The sequence below is a fragment of the Montipora foliosa genome, chromosome 14 (assembly GCF_036669935.1).
Source record: "Montipora foliosa isolate CH-2021 chromosome 14, ASM3666993v2, whole genome shotgun sequence".
NCBI lineage: Eukaryota > Metazoa > Cnidaria > Anthozoa > Scleractinia > Acroporidae > Montipora > Montipora foliosa.
In genome coordinates this window covers 6,202,765-6,214,479 of record NC_090882.1, presented here as the reverse complement: position 1 = coordinate 6,214,479, position 11,715 = coordinate 6,202,765, and the positions used below count along the sequence as shown (strand labels likewise).

Sequence of the window (11,715 nt, the reverse complement as noted above, 5' to 3'; positions counted from 1 at the left end):
GATGCGAGACCATCGAGACATACGACAAGTGAGTGCCTTTCATAGACGCCATTTTAATTCACTCTTATTTGCAAAAATCCAACCATTACACACCTTATTTCAGCCTGACAGCTTTTCCTTTATGTATTTTACGAAGCTGCGATAAAGTTTATCGCTGCCGCAGTGAGTGAGCATGAAGCGAACTAACGAGGCAGCTTTCTAATTGGGAGAAGACATTTTCCTTCGAAACGCAAGGGATCATTGTCAACATAAGGAATTGCGGTTATGCGCGAATGGAGGAATTAAGATGCACGGTATGATCTTCTTGCAGAGGTCACGTTTTTCATTTCGCTTATCCTCAAACCATAGAATCTGATAGTTTACACTGTCACGCAACAAAAAATAAATTCGAGATCGTTCAATTAAAAAAAGGAGGAGAACTTGCAATGTTCAGAGGAAACAAATCTTTTACCTACCTCTCCAATTCTCAGATCTGTGCGGTACATCGTTTGTAAGTTATTTGTCGAAGCGTTTCACGCAACTTTATAGAGTTTTGTTTGGAGACGCCATGTGGTCTACCAAGGGCGGCCGCCTGCCGGTAATCGACGAAAACGTCCGGAGTTCACTTTGCGATGAAAGCGCTTACTTCTCGCTTATGAGATAAAATACATGTTTATGAACACATCTCCAAATGTACTTGAAAGGCTAAAAGTGCTGAGATTCATAGGGATAGACATTTCAAGGTCAACCAGATAGCTTTGTATCTTGGTGACAATTCGAAAATTGAAAATGCTGTATTTTCGAAACGAAAGACGTCGCGGAATTGGAAACTTGAAAAAAAAAGATTTATTTCTGGGTCATCTTCAGCGTCCTTTAAATAAAAAAAATCGTCTATTATTTTCTTTCTTCTCTCCATTGGGGTCCAGAAGGAGGTCCAGTTGGGGTCCAGTTTTGTACTGTACCTGATCACCGCAAGACCTATTAAAATCTCCCTTCAATTCCACGCACGAAGCGTCGTTAAATTACCGCAGCGATAATTAAACATGTCCCTTCCCCTCGGCGGATAAAAGAAGTGTCAAAGAAGTGAAAATGAACAAGAAAACAAAACAGAGCAGTTACGAGGCTGCACGAGCAAGACCCAGATCTCAATTCTTTCATTCGCCCATAACCACAATTCCTTGCGCCTCTGATCTTACCGCGACCACAATTCCTTGCGTTTCGAACAAAAATGTTTCCCTTAATTCTCCTGATTAGAGAGCTGCCATTGCCTTCGCCTCAAGCTCGCTCACTGCAGCAGCAATCAAGATTAAGTGGGTTGAGGGACTTGAAGAGAGACGCAGAATGGGATCGAGGATTTGAGCATTTTGTACAGCGCGGGCTTTTCTTTTTAATGAATATATCTTTAAATATCATGTATTTAGTATGTATCTGTATATGCTATGTATTTTAGCTGCAAATGTAGAGGGTCCTGAAGGGAGGTACCAATCCCATTTCCCAACCTAAGTTTTTTCCAAATCCCATTTCCCAGCTTCCAAATCCCATTTCCACTCGCATTATTCATGAAAATCCCAGTGTTCTACATAACCAGCTCTTTTGTTTTGACATCGTCACTTTTTCAAAATTGAGACTGGTTACCACTTCTGAAAACAACCCCGAACGATGTCCCGAAGATTCACTGCATGTATTAGGTGGTAATTGAAACTTTTATTTTCTTTAAAAGTCAAGCCTTAAAACAACATCAACGGCAACTTTTAAAATTAAGATCTCCATTTTTTTTTAATATGTGCTAACAAAAACATTCTCAATAATACATCTTACAGTACGTTTTATAAAATCTTCCATTTCTTTAATGAGGACATTGTCAGTATTTGGATACAAACAAATTGAAAAATATCTATTGTAAACAAAGGCTGCAAAATGAGTCGATCTCTATCCATTGTGTAACTGTGTATTGTTCACCATGTAATGAGCAAAATACTCACGTGATGTTCTGTAGTATAAATGCCGACATTCAATTCTTTTTCCATCTTTCGACAGTCTCGTGTCGTTTGTCTGTAACAGCAATTCTCTCAACATTAGGTGCGTTTTTGACAAATTTTCTTGTTTGTCACTCCCAGAGTCAGTGGATTTATTTGCGATATTTTCCTGTGGCAGTTGCTTTCCTGATGAGGCACATGACTGTGGGGCTTCCGTTTATGGCACGCTTGGCGATTTCTGTTTAAACACGATATTTACAGGTCTTACAGAGCCTTTCTGAAACATGACTTGGCGTTGAATCACCTTGACAGACAATGAAGTGCACGAAGCCTTCTGGAACATTTCCAATTGTTCTTTAGTGCTAAGCACAAAGGGGGCTTTTCGTGAGCTTCCTCCTTCAATGAAATCGATGTAAAACACTTCAAGGGCAAAATCTGCAAATCCTCTGCATCTACTCGATTAATATATGCCACACATTCTACAAATATTCTCCTCCACCTGGGTTACTGAACAATCCAACAGTACTTCTAATTTACAGTTCTCGGTGTGAATAACAACATTTTGAGCCGATATATACTTGATTTCCACAACAACGGTGCGAGTTCTGCACGACTAGCCATCTGCTCCCGCCATGTTGCTTGTAGACAAGCGGATACGCCTACTCAGAGACTTAGTTTTGGTGGCACCGCTGTGCATAGTTTGCTGTTTGTCTTCCCTCCTGGCGAGCGAGAAGATCTGACTACGAAAGTCTAAGAGATTACTCAAACATCGTTGACTGCAAGACGACGGCAAGATATGGGCACTTAAATTTTAAATGACGTTTTCTGATGTTTTCTAAACTAAGAGAATTTGTTAATCATTAAAGACAATCATCCCATTCCTATTTCACTTCTTTTTTTCCAGTTCCCAGTGAGCAAATCCCAGTCCCGGTGACTCCGTCCCATTTTCCCAGGGCAAAAACAGGCCAATCCCAGTTCTTATTTTACCCCCTTCAGGACCCTCAATGTATTGTCTCCAAGACATTAGCTCCTGGGAATATTGTAAAAGATAGACTGGATTGGATTTGTAAAACATGGACTGGATTTGTAAAACATGGATTTGTAAAAGGTAGATTTGTAAAACATGGATTGTTGCTACCAATTCATACACGGAAATTATTCGTGTTTATTTTCTTTTTTTGCGACGTTCTGCACGCTTTTTCGCGTGTTCATTGGATCACAAACACTACAAACAATAACACCACTAGCAAACTGTGGTTCTCGAAGCGTTGCTTTGAAGCGGCAAATTCACCTTTTAACTTCTTAACATGACGCTGCACTTCTCGAAATTTAAAATCCACCAAATAAACGGACCCAAATGTCCCACTTTTAAGCTCTTCTTTAATTTTTACTGAACTCCATGACAACTCTGGAAACTCAAATGCACGTCGTCGTTTTTTAGTCAGAGATGGAAGCTTAAAAGAAGCCGCCATCTCTTTCCTCGCACAATCACCTATCTTCTCCCGCGCAAAATTAAGTTATGCAAAATTATTTTCGTCAAAGATCTACCTACAGTGCATTTTTAAAATTCCGGGCTTTTGGCAGCCTGGTCGTTTGTTTGTCACGTACACTTTTGTTTGTTCAACGTTTGCCTTACTAAAATTACCGATTCCCGTAAAACGTTGGAAATCTGTCTGGACCAGCTCCTGTGTATTAACATGTTTATCATTCAAGAAATTAAATAATTAAAATAAACATGGGATAGACAAAGAAATAAACAAATCAGCAGTCGAACTATGCTATCATCTTTCTATAAATCTACCTTTTACAAATCCATGTTTTACAAATCCAGTCCATGTTTTACAAATCCAATCAAGTCCATATTTTACAATATGCCTAGCTCCTCTAGTTATTCTGAAATTCGAGATGAAATAAAGTTTATGCATGTATGTATGTTACCTTCAGGGGTGCAGGGATGGCGCAGTGGTGAGAGCACTCGCCTCCCACCAATGTGGCCCGGGTTCGATTCCCGGACTCGGCGTCATATGTGGGTTGAGTTTGTTGGTTCTCTACTCTGCACCGAGAGGTTTTCTCCGGGCACTCCGGTTTCCCCTCTCCTCAAAAACCAACATTTGACTTGATTTACTTTCATTGTTCATTTCAGTTTACAGTGTCCCCAATTAGCGCTCCAGCGCTAGAACGACTAGACACTTAAATAAAGTTCCTTTCCTTTCCTTTCCTTTCAGCAGGGCGCGTGCGTGCATTTTGTAATCTGCGACTGCAGTGCTTACCATATATCAGATAAAATGACTTTACGCTTGAATACATAAGCCATCGAAATCTTACGCTATATTGTAATGACAAGGGCGGTCTGAGAAGCTGTGAGTAGGCGTGGGATTTGTCTCATATGGTTTAGGGGCCGACATATCCCTCCCTCAATGCCGTACCGGGAGGCAAGGTCGGTAGCAGAAAGCAGCGAAGGGCCAACTGCGTCCAAAAGCGATCGCACGGGCCGAAATCCCGGGATGACTCGTTTGGTACGACGCTCCAGCGCCGAGTCTGGAGGTACTGCATTTTTCTCTCGTGTTCAAACATTCCGTCAGCCCATGCGTAAATTAATATTCAGACTCTCCGATACCTAGACTACCAAAAAACTGAAGATGCTGCCGGGTTAACGTTTTACAAGGAATTGAGATTTTAGTTGATTGTACAGGCACTCAAGTGTATTAAGGCTTGACCACCCTAACTATTATGCATATTTTTATTTGAGGGGAAAGCATTTGTCCAGGGCCTATGAAACTTGGCAGGCAGTTAGTTATCGGTATTGTTATAACTTTTCCAAATTTTCCGTACCAAATTTTTGTCACATGACCAGATATCGACTTATAACAGTGATATTTTTTACTCAAAAATGGGGAACATTCAACTACATTATATCAATATTGTTTCTTGATTATTCGATGACCCCTTCTAAGGGCTTTATTATGCCGCCTTTTAATCATGTCCACATGTTAAGAGCAATGAAGAATTGACGAAAATAGGTCACGTGACATGAGAAACATCCAAATATTTTAAAAGGTTAATACGGAGTACCACATTAAAAGGCGGCATTCGGTAGGCACAGTTGTGCTAAACGTGTTAATGCCAAACGTTTTCAAAATTTTGAATTATAAATGTTCCCCATTTTTGAGTAAAGGATAAAGATGTTATAAGTTGTTTTAGGGTCACGTGATCAAAATGCGATGCAAAATATTTTGGCAAATTAATAACAACACCGATAAAAAAAAACTTTCTGTTAAGTTTCATGGACATTAGACAAATGCTTCCCTTCAAATAAAAATATGCATAATAATTAGATTCGTCAAGCCTTAATACACTTGAGCATAAACGTAACGTAAGAACCGTGCGTGTCTGGTCTTCTGGAGACAGAGGTGAGAGATGGTTTCATGCAGACTGGGACGCCTAAAATGCTCTGTTGTAAAACATGGTGGTTCACGAGTGAAGTTGTCTCTCTGGCCTTTCTGTGGACGAATTCCAGGACCTACCGATACAATTTGGGCAAGTTTTGAAAGCTAAAAACTTCAGTGGGTGCTGTATTTTACTGGTATGACTAGGTGACCCGACACTTCTTAAAAAAAAGTCAATGAAATGAGAATCGGGGAGCTTTCCTTGTCGAGGAATGGAAGAATTACCCAGAATTCTTTTCAAGCATGAACGAGGCAACTTGACAAGCACGACAATGACCCTTATCCAATTGTTAAAGCGCGGCCGGAGGAAAAAGTAGTGACAAGAAGATCTCTAGCCACATACTAAGGAGTAGCGCTGGTGTCTGCTGTTAACGTAAGACTTTTGATTTCTCAACAAGTAGTTTTTGTTATAGAACATTTGCGACAAAGCAGTGCTTTTTTTCGCTGTTATCCTCGTAGAAAATTTCTTGTCAAAGAAACGGTATAATGTAAATAAGAGAACACTGAGGTTTATATTTGCAAATTACCTGTCCTCTTACCACTTAGGTCAAACTCTACATCTCTATGCAATAAGCGCATTCAAAATCTTCTTATACGTGATCTTCGCAGTAATTACATTCTGTCCCTCAATAAACCTAAAACATCCAGTTATGGTCTTAATTTTTTTTCTTACGTATAAGCTAAGTTGCGGAATGCGCTACCTGATTTTGTCCGTACCACTGAGTCTACTGGTTTTAAACTAGAGAATCCAAGACCGCATTTTGTACGGCGGCTTTTCTTTTGAATTAATATATCTTTAACTATTATGTATTTAGTTATGTATCTGTATATGCTATGTATTTTAGTTGTAAATGTAATGTCTCGAAGACATTGGCTCTTGTAGTTATTCTGAAATTCGAGATGAAATAAAGTTTATACATGTATGTATGTTACCTTCAGCAGGGCGCGTGCGTGCATTTTGTAATCTGCGACTGCAGTGCTTACCATATGTCAGATAAAATGAATTTACCCTTGAATATATAAGCCATCGAAATCTTACGCTATATTGTAATGACAAGGGCGGTCTGAGAAGCTGTGAGTAGGCGTGGGATTTGTCTCATATGGTTTAGGGGCCGACATATCCCTCCCTCAATGCCGTACCGGGAGGCAAGGTCGGTAGCAGAAAGCAGCGAAGGGCCAACTGCGTCCAAAAGCGATCCCACGGGCCGAAATCCCGGGATGACTCGTTTGGTACGACGCTCCAGCGCCACGTCTGGAGGTACTGCATTTTTCTCTCGTGTTCAAACATTCCGTCAGCGCATGCGTAAATTAATATTCAGGCTCTCCGATACCTAGACTACCAAAAAAATGAAGATGCTGCCGGGTTAACTTTTTACAAGGAATTGAGATTTCAGTTGATTGTACAGGCATAAAAGTAAAGTAAGAACCGTGCGTGTCTGGTCTTCTGGAGACAGAGGTGAGAGATGGTTTCATGCAGACTGGGACGCCTAAAATGCTCTGTTGTAAAACATGACGGTTTACGAGTGAGGTTGTCTCTCTGGCCTTTCTGTGGACGAATTCTAGGAGCTACCGATACAATTTGGGCAAGTTTTGGAAGCTAAAGACTTCAGTGGGTGCTGTATTTTACTGGTATGACATTGGCTCTTGTAGTTATTCTGAAATTCGAGATGAAATAAAGTTTATGCGTGTATGTATGTTACCTTCAGCAGGGCGCGTGCGTTCACTTTTTAATATGGGATTGCAGTGCTTACCATATGACAGATAAAATGACTTTTCCGTTCAATATACAAGCCATTGATTTCTTAGGCTAAATTGACAAGGGCGGTTTGGAGCTGTGAGTAACAGTGATATATGAAGATACGTTTACATGAAAGTAAATGAAGGTAGACGAAGGTAAATGAACGTGAATGAAGGTAGATGTAGGTAGTTGAAGGTAAATGGACGTTGATGAAGGTAAATGAAGGTACATGAAAATAAATGAAGGTGAATAAAGGTAAATGAAGATAAATGAACGGGGATTAAAAAACATGTTGGTAGCTGAAGGTAAATGAATGTCAATGAAGGTATATGAAGGTAAGTGATGGTATATGAACTGGAAATAAACGTGAATGAAGGTATATTGAGGTGAGTGAAGGAAGATGAAGGTAGACTGAAGGTAGATGAACGTGTATGACGGTACTCAAGGTAGATGGTGGTAGATGAACGTGAATGAAGGTAGATGAAGGTATATTAAGGTAAATGAACATGATTGACAACGGCGGGTAGATGCAAGTAAATGAACGTGATTGAAGGTAAAAGACGGTAAATGAGGGTTAATTAACAATTATTCCATGAGCGCGCGTTGGATATGAGATGGTAAATAGCCAACGAGGCGCGTAGCGCCGAGTTGGCTATAACCAATCTCATATCCAACAAGCGGGAATGGAATAATTGTTTTATTAAATTCCTTAAACTCCAAAAATTTGGAAGTACGGAATACGAGCGACAAAAGCTAGAACATCCGAGTGAAATCGAAAAAACGTGATGAAGATGCTATGTTGTGTAATACCTTGGGGTTAGACAGACGTAGGCTCATCACAAAATCATTTCTTGCCTTTTCGCGTACTTCTAAACGTCGGGATTGATCCAAGCTTTCCACAAAAAAAAGTGTTTTTTTTCTTTTTTGGCTTTATTCAAAGAGAAATTTCGGGCGAAAAAAATTTTAGTTTAGCAACGCTCAGCGCAATCATTTACCATATAAGGTAAGGTAAGGTATATGAGCTGATACGAGATTGAGTGAACCAATCAGAGCACGCGAAATGCATTATCCGAGGTTGAGAATTTAATAATGAATATTATTGAAGGTAAATGATGGTAGATGACCAGGTGTGAATGTATATTAATACCGATGATGATAAATTTTTGTAAATGGAGGTAAATAGATATAGATGTAGGTAAATGTATATGGATGACTGAATATTGGGGAAATTAAATAATTTTAGCGTGTCTTACGTAGTTGGGGAATCGTTGTGGGCATCTATACATTAGATCTGCGCCAAGACTTCGATGAACTGTCCTCAATCTACAAAAATTTGGTTTTATCAACGGAGTTGATAATGTAAATTGGCCACCGTACAGAGATTCTAAAAGCTGACGTTTCGAGCGTTAGCCCTTCGTCAGAGCGAAGGGCTGACGCTCGAAACGTCAGCTTTTAGAATCTCTGTACGGTGGCCAATTTACATTATCAACTCCGTTGATAAAACCAAATTTTTGTATACTACTTCCCCACCGACGCAGCACCACAGTTTCCTTAGAAACTACCCCTTCGTTCATTTGTCCTCAATCTACCTCGACCAGCCTGGACGCATGCGCATGGGCACTTCGTAACTTCCAAGATGGCCGACCTTACCAAATTAAAACGCACTAGGGACTCGAAGAGGTCCCTATCTTGCAATTCTTAGTTTTTATCCTAGTGTTTGGACTCCAAGATGGCAACAGTCTGGGGAAATGAGGATGTGGCCTGTTATTTCACCACAAAGCATTCATGGCGCGGAAAGTGAGTTATAATCACCGTTTTGGAAATCGTGATCGCCCTGACAGCGTTCATATGCAAGATAATCATATTGCTCTTTGCAGGTACAAGAGGATATTTTCCATTGGCTCTAAGGGTATAACGACTTACAACCCTGCGAACCTGGAAGTCACGAACCAGGTAGCCATATAGTGTAAGCTTACGTACTGTGAAGTCGTTTATTTCTACAGTGAAGTGTCTATCGGTTAAAATTTTGCATAAACTATTTCCGGTTGTTTTTGAGCTTTAAAGATCGTGAGTTTATTCATAAATTAACGACTTTCGCTCTTATTTTTTCCTGTACAGCGTTTCGCGCGCTCTTTCTTACATTGTAGCTCTGAAATGTACAAACTGGAAAGTGAATTGATCCGCAGGCTTTTGAAACGGAAGCCAAATTCGTTTTCGATCATACGTCATGCAGCTGCACTTGACAACTTTTCTTTTTGAGTTTCATATATTTTTGGCTCCATACTTTCATTTTTCACTTAGCATTTCTCCAAAATAAAGGAAAATAATTGTTAATGTTGTTGTCCTCTAACTTACAAGCACTTACAGTATGCGCCGATCAAATCGAAACTTCAACATCCCTTCCCGGGCAAACCCCGGGCATTTGACTATCTTCTGTGTGGGAAATTTTGACAGGTTTCAAATGATTTTTTTTTTCGGGTGCCAAAGTTGCTAACAGTTATAAAACACGTGTTAGGACGAGATGAAGAGTTTAAAGGAAGAGATGTAGCATTTGTGAGCGATTGGCTTACAAAAAAGGTCATCAAAAGGTCTTCATTAAAGACAGGAGGAGCCGACGATGATTGTTCTTTAGTAGGGTATGATAGACAAATCCAACGATAGGGTAGGGCATTTGAACACCATTTTGGCCCGAGCGGGCGGGATTTGGAATAATCCAATCTTCAAAAGTTCAAATGCCTGTCTTTTTCCGGGAGGGTGGGGGGGGGAAAGATGTTGAAGTTTCGAGTTGATCGGCACATTTTTACACTGTTAACTGCAAAGTTACCCTGCTACGTCTGACAACTATTAGTAGCGTCAAGTTGGGTTCTTTGAAGAATATGTCATTGTGCTATGGGCCATTTCCGGGTTCACTTCTGCCGCCTCTTCAAAGTGATTCCAACTGTGAAGTTTTTGTTACAAAAATTAGTTTTCATTCATATGTAAATTTAAGTAGAACCAGAAACCCATAAGGGTTGAAATGTGTAACGGCCCCTTGTGTGCTGGAAAACAAGCTTCTGAATATTCAATTTGCTAAGTACCATATTTGGAACAAAAACAGCGAGGGGTTTCCAAATATGGTACTTAGCACTGAAACATTCAACCAATCAGTTCGCACTGAATATTCGGAAGCTGTGAACGCACGTTACACGTTTCAACCCTTATGGGTTTCTGGTAGAACATTATGCACAAAACCTTTGCACTTAGACTCGCTTTGACGAGGAGGCAGACATGAACTCCAAAATGGCCTCTTAGGATTATTATTACTGGAGGCTGTGTATTATCTGAAAAATTGTTAGTAAAAAAATAGAGGTCATGAATGCACAGCAGAGACATTAAACACCTTGGTGATTGGTATATCTTCGAATTAAATGAACATCAAATTGGCTGATTGTCTTCAAGGGTGGGGTCTAAGCTTTTTCTGGGCTCAGCAAGGAAAAAAAGTACTTTTTTGGGGTTTACAATTATTTGTAAAGCTACATTGTATAGTATTATATTTAACCCTGTGATGCCCAAACCGGCCCAAACCAGCCAGACTTAGTATGTTACTCTGCCTAACGCCAGACGATTAATTTTACTCGTAAATGGGGAATCCCTGGGAGTCAATGAGTTAAGGGCATAATATGGGGTTATGTGATATCTTTAATCCAACAATAATGTAATTTTTCAGCTATAGAAATGGAACAATAATTGATATTGTATGTCATTTGGTGGAAGTGACGTAAGTGAACTAGCCTTTTGATTGGACTTAACTGATTAGAGTGTAATGAGAAGTGCTAGTTTTGTACCCCATACATGTATGAACCATGTGAGCGTTTGCCCTACTAATGGAATTGGGCCCACACAAGGACAGAGAAAAACTGTGACTAGGGTGGGAATTGAACCAATGACCTTCTGGTTCAATTCCCATCCTGGTCAGAGTTTTTCTCTGTCCTTGTGTGGGCCCAATTCCATTAGTAGGGCTAACACTCACATGGTTCATATGGGGTACAAAACTAGCACTTCTCATTACACTCTAATCAGTTAAGTTTGCTGAAATATGAAGTGCTACATGGTCAACGTTTGTAAAACGTAATCCCTCCTTGTACTTGTACATGTCCATTGCCGTGAATTTAATATCTTCAGTTCCCATGGCCTGCTCCTGTCTGACCTTGTAGCTCAGTCATTAGCATTTTGATTGGCTGGTTTGATTCCTATTAGTTGGTTTTTGTTTCTAATGTGACAGGTAATAGTGAAAAGGCTGGAAATTTACCAATGTATGATTGGTTGAAAGTTTTCCCAAGGGCAACTTGTGCTCATCTATATCAACACATATAATTATATCTAACTGCTACATTTTTTCAATACTGAGATATGATGACTTCTGTATAATTTCCTTATGTTTTCTGTGGGAGAGGACAGGGGATAAATAATTGTGCCTCTCTACACCTACTGTACATACATGTATGTGCATAAATATTATTTTACATATTGTTAAATAATTGTGATGTTTTTTTTTTCATACTTTAATACAGTGGGCCTACAATGATTTCTGCAGAAT

At 39.8% G+C, this 11,715-nt stretch overlaps 1 protein-coding gene across 1 annotated transcript in view; it reads left to right on the top strand.

Annotated features, from left to right (window-relative positions):
- The first annotated feature begins 8,776 nt into the window (after positions 1–8,776).
- The window catches only part of LOC137984320 (dnaJ homolog subfamily C member 13-like), a 79,084-nt gene continuing 76,145 nt past the window's right edge, over positions 8,777–11,715 (top strand). The window contains exons 1-3 of the mRNA XM_068831474.1: positions 8,777–8,936; positions 9,017–9,092; positions 11,690–11,715. The exon at positions 11,690–11,715 is cut by the window's right edge and continues 50 nt beyond it. Coding sequence (XP_068687575.1) covers positions 8,869–8,936; positions 9,017–9,092; positions 11,690–11,715 — 170 coding nt within the window. The 5' untranslated portion in view covers positions 8,777–8,868. The remainder of the gene's footprint in view (positions 8,937–9,016; positions 9,093–11,689) is intronic.